General features: G+C 43.2%; 1 protein-coding gene and 1 long non-coding RNA gene across 8 annotated transcripts in view; both read right to left on the bottom strand.

Annotated features, from left to right (window-relative positions):
- LOC146425627 (uncharacterized) overlaps positions 1 to 16,897 on the bottom strand; it is a 449,835-nt gene that overhangs the window by 72,926 nt on the left and 360,012 nt on the right. The gene's annotated exons all lie outside the window — the stretch shown is intronic.
- The window catches only part of LOC146425634 (spindlin-Z-like), a 134,314-nt gene that overhangs the window by 53,523 nt on the left and 63,894 nt on the right, over positions 1 to 16,897 (bottom strand). For 5 of the 7 annotated variants that reach the window (XM_085041689.1, XM_085041684.1, XM_085041685.1 and 2 more), the window contains exon 2: positions 10,227 to 10,452. The exons of 1 other annotated variant lie outside the window; for it this stretch is intronic. Coding sequence is in view for 5 of the 6 variants with exons in the window: in XM_085041684.1 (XP_084897810.1) it covers positions 10,227 to 10,278 (52 nt within the window). In the remaining variant the exon portion in view is untranslated. Of the gene's footprint in view, positions 1 to 10,226; positions 10,453 to 14,019; positions 14,160 to 16,897 lie in introns of all 7 variants that reach the window. One more of the 7 variants, XM_085041686.1, reaches the window with a different exon arrangement.

Here is a 16,897-nt window from a genome sequence, read left to right as displayed (position 1 = left end):
ATTGTTGCTTTATTAAGTGATTCATCTTTTCGACTTGTCTATTTGCCTGTGGCCTGTATGGTGTATGTATTTGCCAGCGTATGCCTGGTAAATTACTTACTCCCTGAACCACCTGAGCTACAAAGTGTGATCCCCTATCAGAATTAATCTCCCTGGGTATCCCAAATCGTGGAATTATTTCTTGTACTAAGGCTTTAACAACTTCTCTAGCTTTATTTGTTCTACAAGGGAAGGCTTCCGGCCAACCGGAGAAAGTGTCTGTGAGGACTAAAAGGTACTTGTATCCCCCTTTTCTAGGTAATTCAGAAAAGTCAATTTGCCATACGTCCCCTGGTAAGACTCCTTTGAGGATTGTTCCAGTGTTTTGCCTAACAGTGGTATTAGGGTTGTTTTTAAGACAGATTTCACAAGTGGAAGTTATGTCCTCGATTGTCTCCTTTAACTTTGTTGCTATCACTTTGCTCTTTAAATGGTTATGTAAGGCATCAACTCCCCAATGTGTTTTGGAATGTTTGCTTTGGATAAATAACTTTAACAATTTTCTGGGTATGACCAGGCGATCCTTTATTCTAGCCCACCCATCTGCTCGTATTTGTCCTTTCTCTTTTTGTATCCAATTCAAACCATCAGTGTCATATGGTGGGGGTTTCTCACCCATAAGGATGCTAGAAGGGATTAGAGCTAGGGCTTGTATTTGAACTGTACCAGCCACTGCCTTTGCTGTTTTGTCTGCCATAGCATTTCCCAGTTCAGGGATGGTGTTCCCCTGGGAGTGCCCTTTACAATGCATTATAGCCACTTTTAAAGGTTTCAGCACTGCTTCCAGCAATTGTAAGATTTCAGTAGCATGCTTGACTTCTTTCTTCTGTGAGGTTAATAAACCCCTCTCCTTCCAGATAGCCCCGTGAGCATGTACCACCCCAAAGGCATACCTTGAATCAGTCCAAATGTTGACAGGCTTTCCTTCGGCTAGTGCCAAGGCTCGAGTTAGAGCTATTATCTCAGCCTTTTGAGCAGATGTCCCCACAGGTAACGGTTTTGCTTCAATGACGGCATCTGTGGTTGTAACTGCATACCCAGCAAGGCGCTTACCATCTCTGACATAACTGCTTCCATCAGTGAACCAGTTTTCCGCATCTTCCAGCGGAGAGTCCTTCAGGTCTGGGCAGCTGGAGTAAACTGCCTCCATGGTTTCAATGCAGTCATGTTGTACAGGTTCTTCGGTAGCTCTGCCCTGGAGGTAAGCTGCTGGATTTAAGATGTTGGTTACCTGGATACTCACATTCTCTGATTCTGCTAGGACAGCTTGATATTTGAGAAAGTGAGATGGGGTTAACCAGTGATTTCCTTTCTGTGTGAGCACTGCTGGCACTGTATGAGAGACAAAAACAGTTATCTTCTGGCCCATTGTGAACTTGCGGGCTTCTTCTAGGTTCAGGATCACAGCTGCCACTGTGTCGCTGTTGAGCCGCTAGCAGAGAAGGAAAGCCCCGATTCTCAGCGTGGCATAGAAAAAAGAACTTTATTGTTTGAATCCAACATATATATAGAGTTTTCAAAGGTCACCCAGATTGGTCAGCCAGAAACCTCCCCCTAGGCCTGATTGGCCAGGCCTGCACTGTCCAAATCTTGAGACACTGTTTTTAATAACATCCGAACTTTATCTTTGTTTATAAAACACAAAAAGAATTCTCATGGGAAAGACCTGTGCTAGCCACAGCACTGCACGCAGGCAGGCGGGCCATGCTTGGCTGACCACATCCAATTGCTTGGAGAAATAAGCCACTGGCCTTTTGTAGGGTCCCAGTTTCTGTGCCAAAAGTCCCAACGCCAGTCCTTGCCTCTCATGTGAGAACAACTGAAAAGGTTTAGTGATATCTGGTATACCCAATGCCCAGGCTTGCATTTGCTCACGTTTCAGAGTTACAAATGCATTATTAGTCTCTGGTGTCCAGCATAGGTAGGTCCCCTTGGTTTCCTTTAGGAGTAGGTACAGGGGTTTCACAATCAACCCATAACGAGGGATCCACAACCTACACCATCCTGTCATGCCCAGAAAGGTTTTCAGTTCTTTGATTGTAGTTGGCCAGGGCATTTGACAGATTGCCTCCTTCCTGTTGTTTCCCAAGGCTCTCTCTCCTCCTGCCAATTCATATCCCAGATATGTAACTTTCTGGAGGACCAACAGGAGAGACCCTATATCCATTTAGTCCCAGAAAATTTAAAAGGCTTACAGTCCAATTCTTGCAGTCTTCACGAGTCCTTGTTGCTATTAGTAGGTCATCAACATACTGCAGAAGTGTACCTTCCCCAAGGGGCGGCGTCCAGCCTTCCAGTTCTTTAGCAAATTGATCTCCAAATATCGTGGGGCTATTTTTGAATCCTTGTGGCAATACAGTCCATGTAAGTTGGCTTTTTCTCCCTGTTTTGGGGTTTTCCCATTCAAAAGCAAAAATTTCCTGACTGCTTTCAGCTAATGGCAGACAAAAGAAAGCATCTTTTAAATCTAAAACTGAAAACCACACCCAGTCACTTTGCAATTTTGTAAGCAAGGTGTAAGGGTTAGACACTACAGGATGCAGTGTTTTTGTTATTGCATTTATTGCCCTCAGGTCCTGTACTAATCTGTAACTTCCGTTTGGCTTTTGCACTGGTAGAATTGGGGTATTGTAGGCAGACCTACATTCTCTCAGCAACCCTTGATCAATAAATTTAGCAATTATTGGTTCTATTCCTACCCGTGCTTCATGCCTTAGTGGATATTGTTTTACTGATACTGGCTGCACTCCTTCCAGCAGTTCAATAACCACTGGGGAAGCCTGTTTTGATCTTCCTGGAATTTTGACATCCCATACCAAGGGGAACACTTGATCTGTTATTTCACTATCTATGGGTATTTCCTCTTTTTCAGGGATATTTGCTAGGCTTAAAGCCATAATTAATTTTTCCTCAGGGACCTGTAGTCTCATTCCTTGTTCTGTGAATTCTATTTTTGCTTCTAACCAGGTTAGTAGATCTCTGCCTAATAGGGGTTTTGGTGAATTTGGAAGATATAAAAATTGGTGTATTCCCATTTTCTTGCCTAGTGTAAATTTTAAAGGTCTCAAAAAGTAGGCATTTTCAGTTTTCCCTGTGGCTCCGATAACTTGGATGTAATTACTGCTTATAGGACTCAAAGTTTGATTCAGGACTGAGAATGTGGCTCCAGTATCCACCAAAAACTCTACCTCCCGTTCCCCTAGCTTAATTTTAACCAGCGGGTCTGCTAGGGAGGGACCTGCCGGTCCCCGTCATTCTGTATGCAGCTGTGCTACAGTCACTGGTTCTGGCGGCGCTGATGATTGGGTCTGCACAATCGCAGCACGGTTAGGACAAGCCCGCTTCCAATGCCCAAACCCCCCGCAGCACAGGCACTGGTCACGGCCTGGGCGTTGCCATCTTTTCCCCCTAGGTGGGGGCCTTTTCCTGCCCCTGGGGGTGTTTGGCTCCTCAGCCTGTGCCACTGCTACCATGACGGCCTGTTTTCTGTTCTTATATACTTCCCATGCTTCTGCTAAGAGTTTTTCCAAGTCTCGGCTATCTGGCCCCTTAATCTTTTGCAACTTTTTGCGTATATCTGGTGCTGACTGACCCATCAACAAAGATATTAACTGTTGTTGCCCGGCTTCAGAGGCTGGGTCCAGTGTAGTGTGTTTTCTCATATTATTTCTCAGTCTTTCTATAAATGAGCCTGGGGACTCAGTGGTTTCCTGGTGAATATTGAATAATAAGGACCAATTGATGGTTTTAGGAATGGCATTTAGCAGTCCCCAATGTACTAATTTCCTGTATCTAACCAAAAATGGATACATTTGTGTATCGTTCGCATCCCACTGCAGATTTGAAATAGGAAAGATGTTATCTACATTCCCATGTAATATTTCCGTAGCTATCTGTCCCTGCACATGTGTTCTTGCTGCAGATACTACTGCTGCCTTTTCTGTTTCAGTTAATTCTGATAGCATTAAATCTATGTCCTCCCAATCAATATCTTGATTTCTAACAATTAATTCAAACCTCTTTGCCACCTTTTCAGGGTCTTCTCTATACAGCCTGGCTGCCTCCCTCCAGGTATCTAAATCCAAAGCTGTAAATGGTGTTTTAACTTTTGTTATTCCCCCATCTGGCCCTACCACTTGACTGAGTGGTGCTATCAGCTTCTCTTTTACAAGGGCCTTGCTTCTAGTTCTGGATGATATTCCTGAGCTAGCTTCACTTGTCCCTTCATCCTCATTATCCTCCAGGGTTGCTGAGGACCTGCGGGATGTTGCCCCCGATGTTAGGGTATCACCATTGCAGTTCATCAACTCCTGAGTTTCCAAGGGATCTTGGTCTCTCTCAGCTTTGAGCTTTAAACACCGCTGTCCAATGCTGCAAGATGAACAGCACCTTATCATGCGGCTTTTCCCTTTTGCCTCTTTTTCCAATACAAGGACCATCGAGTCCTGAGGTGCTAAATTAATACCACATTGTTTCTGCCATTCTGGTTTACGTCTTAAAGTGAAAAAGCAATCAGCGAAAGAGGTCTCATCCCATTTGTTTGCCCTCCTTAAAAATAACATTAGTTGTAGTAGGGTGTTATAGTTTAAAGTCCCATTTTCTGGCCACTTTTCACCATCATCTAATTTGTACAGTGGCCACCCCTGGTTACAATATTAAATTAGGGTGCTCTTTTTCATAGTCGCCCCAGAGAATGCTCCTAGTTGTTTCCAATGTGCTAACATGTTGGAAAACACAGTTTTCCAGCAAAACTTGTGTTAACTAAATAAACCTGAACAAAGCCTCAGCATACTCAGGCCTCAGTAAAAATCCTAGTAAAGTGTCATGAGAAGCTAAAACCTGAGAACACAGCTGTGTGTTTCTAGGCCGTGAGAAAAAATGTTATGAGATAAGATAGGGAGTCAGAAGTGTTATGAGAAAAGAATAAGGGAGTCATCAGGACAAATCCTTATTATGTGAGAACAGACTGCGGAGACGTGTGTAACTATAATTAGTAACATCTGTAACAGTATATAAGTTTCTCGTTTGGTGAAATAAAACGGAGCTTACTCTATATCTCATATTGAGACTCCCGTGAGTTCCCTCTTGCCGCTATGTCAAATGGTGACCCCGACGACCACGGACACTGGCAGCAGAGTTTTACGACCCTGCCCCAGAGAGCGGCGAGAACAGGGAAGCCCCGGCAGGCAGCGGCCAGGAAGCCAGGGATCGCGGCATACTTGCGACCCGAAGCTTGATCTGTCCCAGGGGGGAGGATCGCCGCCCGTGGAGGCTACACTTCGGTGAGCTGCACTGTGGTGACCGCAGAATAACCAGAGACGCCCCAGCGGAGCGCTTGGACGGCGGCGACCACGTTACTTTAAACCCAGCTGGACCGCAATGGAGATGAAGGTAGCCCAAGTTTTATTATTATGCTTTCTACGAAAGCGGGGAATAAGCAAATATGCTTTAAGGCAATTAGACGCTTTAATTGCAACAGGGGAAGCCAGAGGATTTTTTGTTAATCCTGGTCCAATCTTTGATGAAAGACAGTGGCAGAAGTTTGGTAACTGTTTGTTTAACGAAGTGATAGATGGTGATAAAACCGCAATAAAACTTAGCAAACCGTGGAGAGAAGTCATAGCCTGCTTACAGCACAATGCGGCAGAGAGAAAAGCTGCAGACGTAGCAACAGAAAAGGTAGCAGCCACAGAGAGCAGAGAAAAACCTGAGAGTTGCTGTGCTGCTTTTAACATGCAAAAGACTTCGGCAGCCGCGGCGCAGCCGGGGAAGCCCCCCCCGCTAGGGGGGAGGGGGAGTAGTAGCTCTCCCTCACTGCCAGCGCTGGCAAGGGGAGGGCGCTCCGCGCTGCTGCCGGCAGCCGAGAATACAAAGTTACCCGATTGGATGAAAAACTATTCCTGTGTCAATGTATCATAGAACTTAGCAACTTTACAACGAAAAACATCTTAGCTGCTTTGTTTGAGAGAGTCGCCGTTGAATTTTTGCCAGAACAACTGAATACGATGCTAAAGAAAGCTCAAATATCGCGGGTAAAGTGCCAAAGTAGCCAGAAATCACCCCGGTGTTATCGATGTGGCAGTGAAAAACACATACGAAAGAACTGTAACGAAAAAGTTTGGTGTTCCCGCTGCAATAGAGATACTCACAGCACAGAAGCTTGTAAAAACAAAAAAGACAAACAGAAAGCAACCGGTGGCCGCGCAGCAGCAACAGCCCTTGCCCTTCACCGCACGCCGCCTGAATGCCACAAAGAGAGACCTGTGGTGGAAGTTGCTCTAACCGTGGTTTCCGGTCGAATGACAACGAGAGCAGAGGTCCCAGAGGGTGCCCCGGTAGGCGGAGCTGCGAGCCATCCACACCTCTTTCACTGCCCCAACTGTGATATCTATGGTGAGACCCTAAACTCTGCTCCTCCCCAAGGATGAGGAAATGATTGACAGCTTCAGCAGCGAACCAGAACTAACCAACAGCGTTGCCAGCAAAAACAGCAGTCTGATACAGAATGGAGTTGTTTCTCCTCGTAATCATGGAGAACTTTCAGGAGTTCTTCCCTTTCGCTCTCTAGCTGCAGAAACAGATCTTTGAACACGTTCTCCAGCTGTTCTCCCCAAAACCTCTAACTATTCGCTTTGCCGGGTGAAACACCCATTGCCACGTGTTGACCAGCAGCACAACCTTGCTATGGCTGATCCGGTGCAGCTTCATGACTTTTCAGCTTTTCTAGAGTTTCAGGAAAATGTCTCTGAGCTTAGCTCCTTCCGTAAGCACTTGTCCCGGCAAACCTTCACCACCTGCTGCAGCTCAGCAACCGAAACTCCCTGAAAATGTCCAAGCAGATGGAGCAGATCGGCTCTTCCTTCAGCCCGGCTGCACCAACACCGAGACCAAAACCTATTTCCAGCGTTTTACTAATAAAGAAGCATTGTAACAAGATATTATCCTGATAAAAAATAACACCTTGATTACTAAAGCCTTGAATGAAAGCTGAATTTTGCTAAAGCATTGCTTAAGACAGTGTTTGTGTGTATGTGTGAATATTGTAGGCCTACTGAGAGTGTTGTTTGCTTTTCGAATGCTTTAATGTGTAGATGAAACCTGTAACTGCTGAAAGTGTTGAGTGCTTTAATGTGTAGATGAAACCTGTGACTGCTGAGAGTGTGGTTTTGATTTCTTGAGAGTTTTGATGTGTGAATGAAACCTATGAGTGAAGTTATACTAAATAGTTTAAGCTACCTGTTAAGTGCCTTTGGTTAAGTATAGATTCTGTTAAGGTTAAGTAATAGTGAATTTAAATTCTATTAAGTTGTAAATTCTGTTAAAGTTAAAATTCTGTTAAGTAATATTAAGTGATGTTAATTTTAAATTCTGTTAAGTTTTAATTTCTGTTAAAGTTAAGTTGTTAAAGTGATATCAACTTTAAATTCCATTATAGTTAAGTCCTATTTGTTAGTTTTAAATCAAATTTATTAAGATCAAGTTTTATTCATTTTCAGTGCTATTGATTTTAAGTTTTAAATTTGTTAGTTTATATTATTATTCACAAAAGCCTTTGCAGTTTTATCTTCCTTAGTTAAAGTCAAATGATAATGTCCACTGTTTTCAAATATTTCACCTCACCTTATATAGCTATCTACAAAAATAGTAACATGTTAAGACACTCTCCTTATTGATATTAATCAAAGCTTGTTGTTCTAAGAAAACCCTCCTACTTAGGGCCTAGGCTCTGGCCAAGCCTCAGTCCTAACTAGCTGGGACATATGCCATGAGTCCCAAGTGTTCTGCACCAAAATGTGATCAAATAATTTTGACTTGCCAAATTGAGTTTATAAAAGCCAAATCTTCTTCCAGGTAAACTTGGAGTCCTTACCCGGGAAAAGTTCTCCAAGCTTTACCTGTGAAGTGAATGTTTTCAGCAATGGCAGTTCCTAAACCATGACAACATAGCTAAATAACTAGTGATATTTCCTTAAATAAATTTATAATAATGATAATAATAGCAATTACTTATAAAAAAACAAATTAATCTGATAACAGACAACGTCTGTTCTCACAAACGAAATGGGGGAACTTTTGGAAAACACAGTTTTCCAGCAAAACTTGTGTTAACTAAATAAACCTGAACAAAGCCTCAGCATACTCAGGCCTCAGTAAAAATCCTAGTAAAGTGTCATGAGAAGCTAAAACCTGAGAACACAGCTGTGTGTTTCTAGGCCGTGAGAAAAAATGTTATGAGATAAGATAGGGAGTCAGAAGTGTTATGAGAAAAGAATAAGGGAGTCATCAGGAAAAATCCTTATTATGTGAGAACAGACTGCGGAGACGTGTGTAACTATAATTAGTAACATCTGTAACAGTATATAAGTTTCTCGTTTGGTGAAATAAAACGGCGCTTACTCTATATCTCATATTGAAACTCCCGTGAGTTCCCTCTCACCGCTATGTCACTAACACACATCCCAATGGACTTTTTTGGGGTATTTCCTTGCTTTCTGATGATCCCATTGCCTCCTTTTGTTTATTCTCCCTCTCTTCTTCCTTCCGCACACACTTTCCTGCATGTCTCCTCTGACTTTTCCTCTCAAAACCCCTCAGATCCGGGGAACCAGCCTCAAAATCACACTACTCTCTGCCACTTCTCCCCTTAATCTATTCCTTCAATTACAAGCACACAAAAGTCCAGTTTCCACACTAAACACAGGATTTCAAAAGGAAATCACATGGAGCTGTATTAGAAAGGTGTAGAGGGTCTGGGTGTTCTCAATTCAGTCTTTCCCTTCCAATAATACAATCTGCCCCCCTCCAGATACTCCAAATGAACGGTTTATATATGATTTATACTCATTCACTCTTTACTACTCGCTTCGCTTTTCTCTGGCCGTTTCTGTCGCCAGAGAACGGAAACGCAGATAGAGCTCCACTCTTGCTTCGTGTCGGAGACACGTCTCATTCATTCACACTCACACAGTAACAAAATAATGTCACAGCAACACAGTAACAAAATAACAACAGACAGAACAAAAATCACAGTATGGTGTAATACAGTGAGGTCCAACGCCCTTAAAGGTACCTTTCACTATAGCGGGGCCAACCCCGGGGTCCAACCCTTTAAAAGTACCTTTTCCTGACAGTGGGGTCCAACTCCTTGCCCGGGACTAACTTCGGGAGACCCAGTCTCAACCCACCCTCGGGGACTAGCACCCTGGACCTGCAGGCATTTATTTTAAAAGTAGCAAATACCTTAATTTGGCGCAGATGGTCCTTAGTCTACTCCCGCCATGAGCCAAAGGACAGCTGAGCTCCCCCTGAAAATTCAGGGTCGCGACTGGGAGGTCTGCTTACCCCAGGATCCGGCAGCCGAGCAGAGTCAGGGTCCCATCTGGGGTGCCAATTTGATTCGCTCCAATCGAGCTCAGAGACACTTCAGAGACCAAGTCAGAGAAGTGGGTATTTGCTTTATTCGGTGCACTGGATGTGTGGGGAATTGTTTCCACCAAACACACATACCTCAGTACCCCAAAGACACAGTGTTAGAGGTAAAATAATGAATATTAATTACATTCTTCAGGATAGGAGTGGTTATACAAATCATTTCTCGGAAGTCATTAATATCATTAGCATGTGCACCACACATGCTCCGTATGTCCTGGTGGTCTTTGCAGACCCCCAAAGCCCCCTCCAAGGTGAAGGTCCTTCATGGGATGATTCAGCGGTTTCTGTGCTGGTTTCAAATGCATGCTTAGCTGATAAGCCATCAGGCCAGAGCTGTTACCTACAATTTGAATTTGAATTAAGAATTCAGCCTTCAGCCCTGGAAGCCACAGACAGGCGCCTGTGCTGGTGGAAGGGGGGCAAAAGCTCAGAGAATCTTTCTCAACCGTTCAGCAGTAACATCAGTGTGTTATCAACACTGTTTTCAGCACAAATTCTAAACATAGCATCATGCCAGCTACTACAAAGAAAGTTAACTCAATCCCAGACAAAACCAGTACAACTTCATAAATGTATTTCTGTACAGCTTAAATTTATGTATATCCTTTCAATTCCACAGTTGCAATAATTCCCCCAAATTGCAAACTAACAGTAGTAGTTTCATAAAGCCATGAGTACATAAGAAAAATCTATATGATAAGGACACTTTTTTACCCACTAAAAAACAACAACCCTCAAATTCAGTAACACCTCACCTGCATCAGCTCTGGACCGCTGACCTGGTGATTTTCCAAATGGGGTCTTCATTCATCTGTGTTTAGGTGAGCAGCAAAGCTGCTAGACTAGGGTGAAAATCCAGTTCTTCCCAACTCCCCAAATATCTTCTTATTCTCGTAATACAACAGCTACTTATTAATACACCATCCAATCATCAATTTGTTCTTCCTCAAATATAGGAGAAGCACTTTCAGTTATATCACTCTGAAAAACAAACCAGAAAATATAGTCTGATTTGAGACTTGGTTAAAATAAACAATGAAGTGAAACAAAATATTTTTTCATGTTCAATGAGAAGTCTCTTCATATTCTGTTATTCTGGATGCATTCAGTGTTATAAATGAAATAACGGAGTTGGCTTTCATAAAGGATTATGAGGTTTTTGTTATGGTTATTTTTAATATGTTAAGTGTTATGGTTAAGACAGAAGAGGGCGGGGTAAGCAGCCAATCCATCAGAAGACAACGAGCCAATCGGAGCACCTGAAGGAGGCAGGGTTAGAGGTTATAAAACCTGTATCCTCTGGCCCGAGGGTGTGCCTCTGGCTACTCCCATCGGTGGCTGAGCACCCAGCGCTGCACTTCGCTTTGTGTAATGGCAGACAGCCATCCTAAGCCTCTTATCGTTATTTGTACTCTGAAAAAGAGTGAATAAACTCTTTCAAAATTTAAGTAGTGAGGCGACTGTTTCTCACACTCAGTGAACAGAGGGTGGTTATACAAGAAGACAGCCAAATATTAAGGCTCATACTTTTCCTCATATTCTCAATGCAAGTTCAGATCAGTCATCCACAGACAGATACACATAGAAAAACCTAATTAAAAAAACCCAAAAGCCCATCAGTTAGTATAGGAAAGAATGACTAGTACTTTAAAAAACCTGCCTGAAAGCAGAAGAAATTGTTCTACCTTCACCAGACATAAAGTAAAAACCAACTACTTCCATTTGTTAGAAAACAAAATGCTTCACACTCACATATCAGAATTCCTTCTCTACAGATACATTTTAAAAATGTAGGAAAAAATCTTAACACGTCAAAGGTAAAACCCCCCACAGATTCTATTGCAATATGCAAACTACAAATTTGTGAAGTCATTAGTTTATAGAAGATTTGCAAAAGTCATTGCTGATTCACTGCACCTAAATTCAGATTCTTGAAACATTTAGTAATCACATTTCTCTAGATTAGGGAGATTTGGGAGGACAATGCTTTAAAGTATTTTTCAAGATTTAAATTACAGACACTTGTTATCATATAAAATTTTGAAGCATAACAGATCAACTATTTCAGACTACTGTTTCTGGACAGCAAACATTTCTCTTAATTAATCAATTTATTTTAATGCTGCACACAGCTAAAACAGGTCAGCTCATCCTTTTAGCCTGGTTTCCTTAAGAAATGTGATTGCTGTAATTATGTTCTCTATAATTTGTCGATCATCAGTGGCCTTCTCCCTTTCACTTTTTTCTTCTCAACAGCAGCTTTAGAACCTGCTGTTAATTTTGACAAAAGGGTAAAAAACAGAGGAATGCCCCATATCCAGCGGTGGAAAAAGGTGTACCTTATGTTCGTGCCTTACTGAACAACTGAATATACAAGGATATGCTTTGAGGTATAGTATAAGTGCTCTGCTGAAACTTGCATTTCCATCTACTAACACTGCCACTTCTTCCATGAATCAAATTTGCTAACTACTAGGAATATTAGATCAATGCAGAGGAATATTCCTAGGAGTAAAGATTAGTAGAGAGACAAACAAAATTAAATACTAGTTTCTAGTATTTCTAGTTTAAACAAGTATTTGGCAATTTGTAGTTGTTGGAAACATCTGTGCTATATTTGGAAGAACTAACTTTTTAGACATTCAGTCTGGAAGAAGCAAGAATTTGTGAAAATAAATTTAAATATCCATTTAAAGAAATATAGCTTTTCCATATTTCATCTCTTTCTGAAATCTAGCCATTATATACATAGTAATGGTGTACAGTACCAGAAGAACAATATTCAAGGTTTAAAACACATTCAAAGAAACAATAGGAAGCAATTAGCTTGCAAATTATTTGTTTAGAAGTGTACAGAAACAAGAAGTACTGGTATACAAACTGTGCATGGGTGTGTGTATACATATTTAAAATATATAAATATATTTTATATTTATATATAGAATAAAATTACAAATTAAATTTAGTCCAAGATGCTATATTGATGTAACCATAAATTGTTTATCTGAAGATTGAAATAATCTGAAATTTCTATAAACCATCCCTTGCTGGGTGTCTATACAAGTGGCTCTTTTAGGCAATGGAACTATAAATGCTGTACCGTTGCTGTTAAAAGGAAAAAAAGAAGTGCTACCTAAAGTTCACCTGATTTTCTTTCCCTTTTTAATATGAGAATATCTAGAAAAACAATGCACTATATACTGATATTTTCAGTAAAATCTAGCATAATAAAATACATTCTAATACCACCACTACAGTTAATACACCTTAAAAAGTGAAGCAAAACAGATCAGATTATATTTGGATAAATACAGGCTTTTATCTTCAGCACATGCGTACAATCAACGAATTCTGGTCATCAGATTATGATATTTTATAATGATCCTGGAACTGAATGAAAAGGTTTTTAATCTTTTTGTAAACTTTTATCTTTCAACTTTGTTTCAGCAACATCGAATGCAAGAGAAAGCACATTGCAGTTTATTTTTTAATAACAATTTCAGCATAAGCAAATGGATGTTTGGAACTATGTAGGTAGCTTTACACAGAAGTTGAATATTCTTGTCTGCATTACAGCACCCATCTGTCAATACACTTGAACAAAAAAAAAGCCAAGTGTGATTTTTCCACCTTCTATGGAAAAAAACCCACAAACAGTGCATGGCATAGTATGGCAGTTTGCATGGCAGATCGCAAGGAAGGGTGCGCAGGGAGAGCACTGAGGCTTTTCAGCTGGAGTAGTTAGCTGAGTTGGTGGTCATCGCCCTCACCAAGGGAGCTCAGATATGGTTTCCATTCAGACAGAAGCTGTTTCCTCTGTGTGCACCAGAAAGGATGCAGCAACCCAGACGGAGCATCCACAAAAACACAGCCATCCAGGTCTTAGGCTGCAAGGAGTGCCAGAGTCTGGCACTGCTCTCAGAGGGCAGCAGAGAAAACAGCTGTGTGAGGTGCAAGCAGGTCAACAATCTACTCAGCCTAATGGCAGAGCTGAGAGAAGAAGCAGAAAGACTAAGAAGTATCAGGGACTCTGAGGAGGAGATTGACCAGTGGAGCCACACTCTACCATGCCTTAGAAAAATGACCTGCCATCCACTTCACAAAAAGTAATAGATCTCCTACCCTCTCACCACCAGGAAGAAGGAGAAGACTGTAGAGATGGAGGGGTTTAGAAATGGATCTCTGCTCAGGGTGGCAGGCAAATCCCCTCCCAACCGACCTCACCTTCCCAGGTGCCCTTATACAATAGTTATGAACCCTGGAATCTGAGGACCGAAGAAATAAGAATGTGGATGAAAGTCCATCCAGGTTGGAGGGGTTGCCTAGGGCAGGGCAGCCTACCCACTGCATCATGACCTCCTCAGTTAAAAAAATAAGGGTTGTAGTAGTAAAGAAGTAGTAGTCATTAGTGACTCTCTTTTGAAAGGAACAAAGGGTCCAATATGCTGACTGGGCCCAACCCATAGAGAAGTATGCTGCCTTCCTGGGGCCTGGGTAAGAGACATCACCAAGAAACTTCCCAGCCTTGTACGGCCTGCTGACTATTACCTGCTACTGCTTTTTCAGGTGGGCAGTGACAAAGTCCCAGCAAGAAGGCTGCAGAAAACCAAGAGGGACCTCAGGGCCTTGGGACAACTGGTCGAAGGATCTGGAGCACAAGTTGTGTTCTCTTCTGTCCTGCCAGTTCCCTGCAGGGCAATAAACAGGAAAATCATGCAGATGAACACCTGGCTTTGAGACTGGTGTTACCTGTAGAATTTTGGGGATTTTGATCATGGGTCAGTTTATGTGACACCGAGCCTGCTGGCAACAGATGAGGTCCACCCTTCTCAAAGGGGGAAAAGGATTTTAGCTCAGAAGTTATCAGGGCTCATTGAGAGAATTTTAAACTAGATTTGAAGGGGGATGGGGACAAAACCAAGCTCAACAGAGATAACCCTGGGGGTGCCATGCCAATGTTTGAGGGACAGAGTGCTACCAAGGTCCTTCAGTCTGCCATATCAGTGGAGGTAGGGGATGGAGATCAATGCAAAAGTAAGAATGCAAGGGTTAACGATGTGTTAGAAATCCCAGAAGTACCTGAGAATGGTCACACATGAATTAGGGCTTCTCCCCGCAAAAAGGCAGTAGGGTCATTAGCCCAACTGAAGTGCATTTACACCAATGAACGCAGCATGGGCAACAATCAGGAGGAACTGAAAGCTATTGTACATCAGGAAAACTATGACAGTTGCCATCACAGAAACATGGTGGGATGACTTGAACAACTGGAATGTGTTGCAGTGAGCTTAGCTCAGATGAGCTTGGAGGCTGACATACCCGAGGAAGCCCCCTGGGTCTGAAGAGACCTTTAGCTCAGGGTGACAAAAAGTGTTCCCCCAAGACACCTTGCACGTAGCCTCCTCAATATGCATCAGGGGACAAGAGCATTGGTTTTTGGAGTTCTCCTCCTCTTTATCCTTTTGGAGTTAATAGCTAGAAGGTTCTACTCTGTTCCTTCTACCCGAGGTTTATTATTGGTTTTCAAAGTTATGTACCTTCCCCCCTTGTACCCCCATTCCCTGGCTTCCCTGTCAATCCTGTATCCCTCATGTCCCGATTGGTTCTCCCATGCAAACTCCTCCCATCCTGCATCCCCTCTTAACCCCATGTTCGCTTCCATTCTGCGCTCTGCGCGCCCGGATCCAACCCCGCTCCACTCCCCTCTGACCCGTCCCGACTCCACACACCCCGCGCCGCTCTGCTGCACCCCAATAAACCCTGGATTTCGGGAACACAGAGACTACATCTCCTAATTGCTTCATCTTCTGTTTTATTCTGTCGCGGACACAATCTGCTCCCACGTGCCGCGGCATCCTGGCATCACCCGGTCCAGACTCGCGTGGGAGGTTCGCAGCGGCAACCCTCTTTCGTGTGGTTTCGGGGGTTTTGCCGCTTTCCCCAGAGCAAGAAACCTCAGGAATGCTGCAATGGATGGCTATAAACGCTTCAGAAAGGATAGGCAAGGAAGAAGAGGCAATGGGGTAGCCCTGCATGTTAGGGAGTGTTTTGATTCTTTGGAGCTTGATGATGTGCTACGACCTGCGCCTGAAGGCAGGGTAACTGAGGTTCTTGTTAATAGATCCCTTGGGGCGGATAAGAGGGACACTGAATGACTGGTGTAAGTATATGAGTTTCTAACCTGAGCCTTATCGGGAGGGAGGACACTGGCATGATAAAAAAGCATTATCCCACCACACAGGATCTGCTTCTAATGGGCCTTTCCCCTTATCTGGCTTAAAAAACAGCGTATTAACAACATCAGTCACAGGTTATCCAGGACAAAATCGCAAGGCTCAGCAAGTTTATCTAAATAAACATCAGTTTTTCGTGGACATTCTCTGGTGGTAAATGCGCACCCCCTCTGCACTTCCGCTGTTTTTTGCAGATCAGAGGCTTTGCCACCACACACCCAAAAACTCTCCTCCTCCCCTTCAGTTGGGGGGTGCAAACCCGCCCTTAGCAAAGCACCCTGCTGCTTTTGCAAATGGCTGATAGAGTCATTAACCTTTACCATTTCAGTCTCCCATATGATAGTAGTTACAGAGTTGAGTGTTTATCGGTAAGTGTATTGGGTTTTTATGGCCAGGTTTTGGTAGCTCCTGGCAGGGACCAGCAGACGTGTGAAGGGAGGAGGCCACACTGGAGCAGGTTTCCTGGTAGAACTTGTGATCCTGTGGGGGACCCACACTGAAGCAGGCTGTGTCTGAATGACTGCACCCCGTGGAAGAGTGACTCACATTGCAGCAATTTGGGGAGGACTGTTGACTATGGGATGGACTCATGTTGGAGAAGTTGATGGGGAACTGTCTCCTGTGGGAGACACCCCACATTGGAGCAAGGGAAGGAGTTGTCGGGGTTTGACCCTGACTAAATGCCAGGCACCCCTGCTCTCTCCTGCCACAAACATGCAGGACAGGGGAAAGAAAAAAACTGTTAAACACACACCAATCTCATGAGTTAAGTGAGATAGGACACTGGTAGGAGGACGCACGGAAGAAAAGGGCAAGCAGGCTTCAGACTTAAAGTTGCAAAGTGGTTTAATTACCTAACAGAGTCGGAGGATGAATGAGGTAAAAATAAGCTTTTCATACACCATTTTGTTCACTCACCCCCCTCCCTCTTAAGAGAGCATTTTCTACTCACCCCCCTCCCTCCTTCTAACCAAAAACTCAGGTAGGGGGCAGGGTATGGGGTATTCTCTTAGTCTATAAATCTATTCATTACCACAATTCTTCTGCTACAAATACTGTGTTCTCTGCTTATTTCTCTTTCTCTCTAGACAGTTTCTCTGCTCCTCCTCTCCCTCTTGAGACACTGTTTTCTCGGCTCACCCCTCTCCCTCTTTCTAAATCAACAGCACAGGCAGGGGGCAGGGTGAGGGGTT

Source organism: Lichenostomus cassidix, chromosome W, assembly GCF_008360975.1.
Source record: "Lichenostomus cassidix isolate B80296 chromosome W, HeHo_3.0, whole genome shotgun sequence".
Lineage (NCBI taxonomy): Eukaryota > Metazoa > Chordata > Aves > Passeriformes > Meliphagidae > Lichenostomus > Lichenostomus cassidix.
Note: the sequence above shows the minus strand (reverse complement) of the source record. Positions and strands in the feature narration are given on the sequence as shown.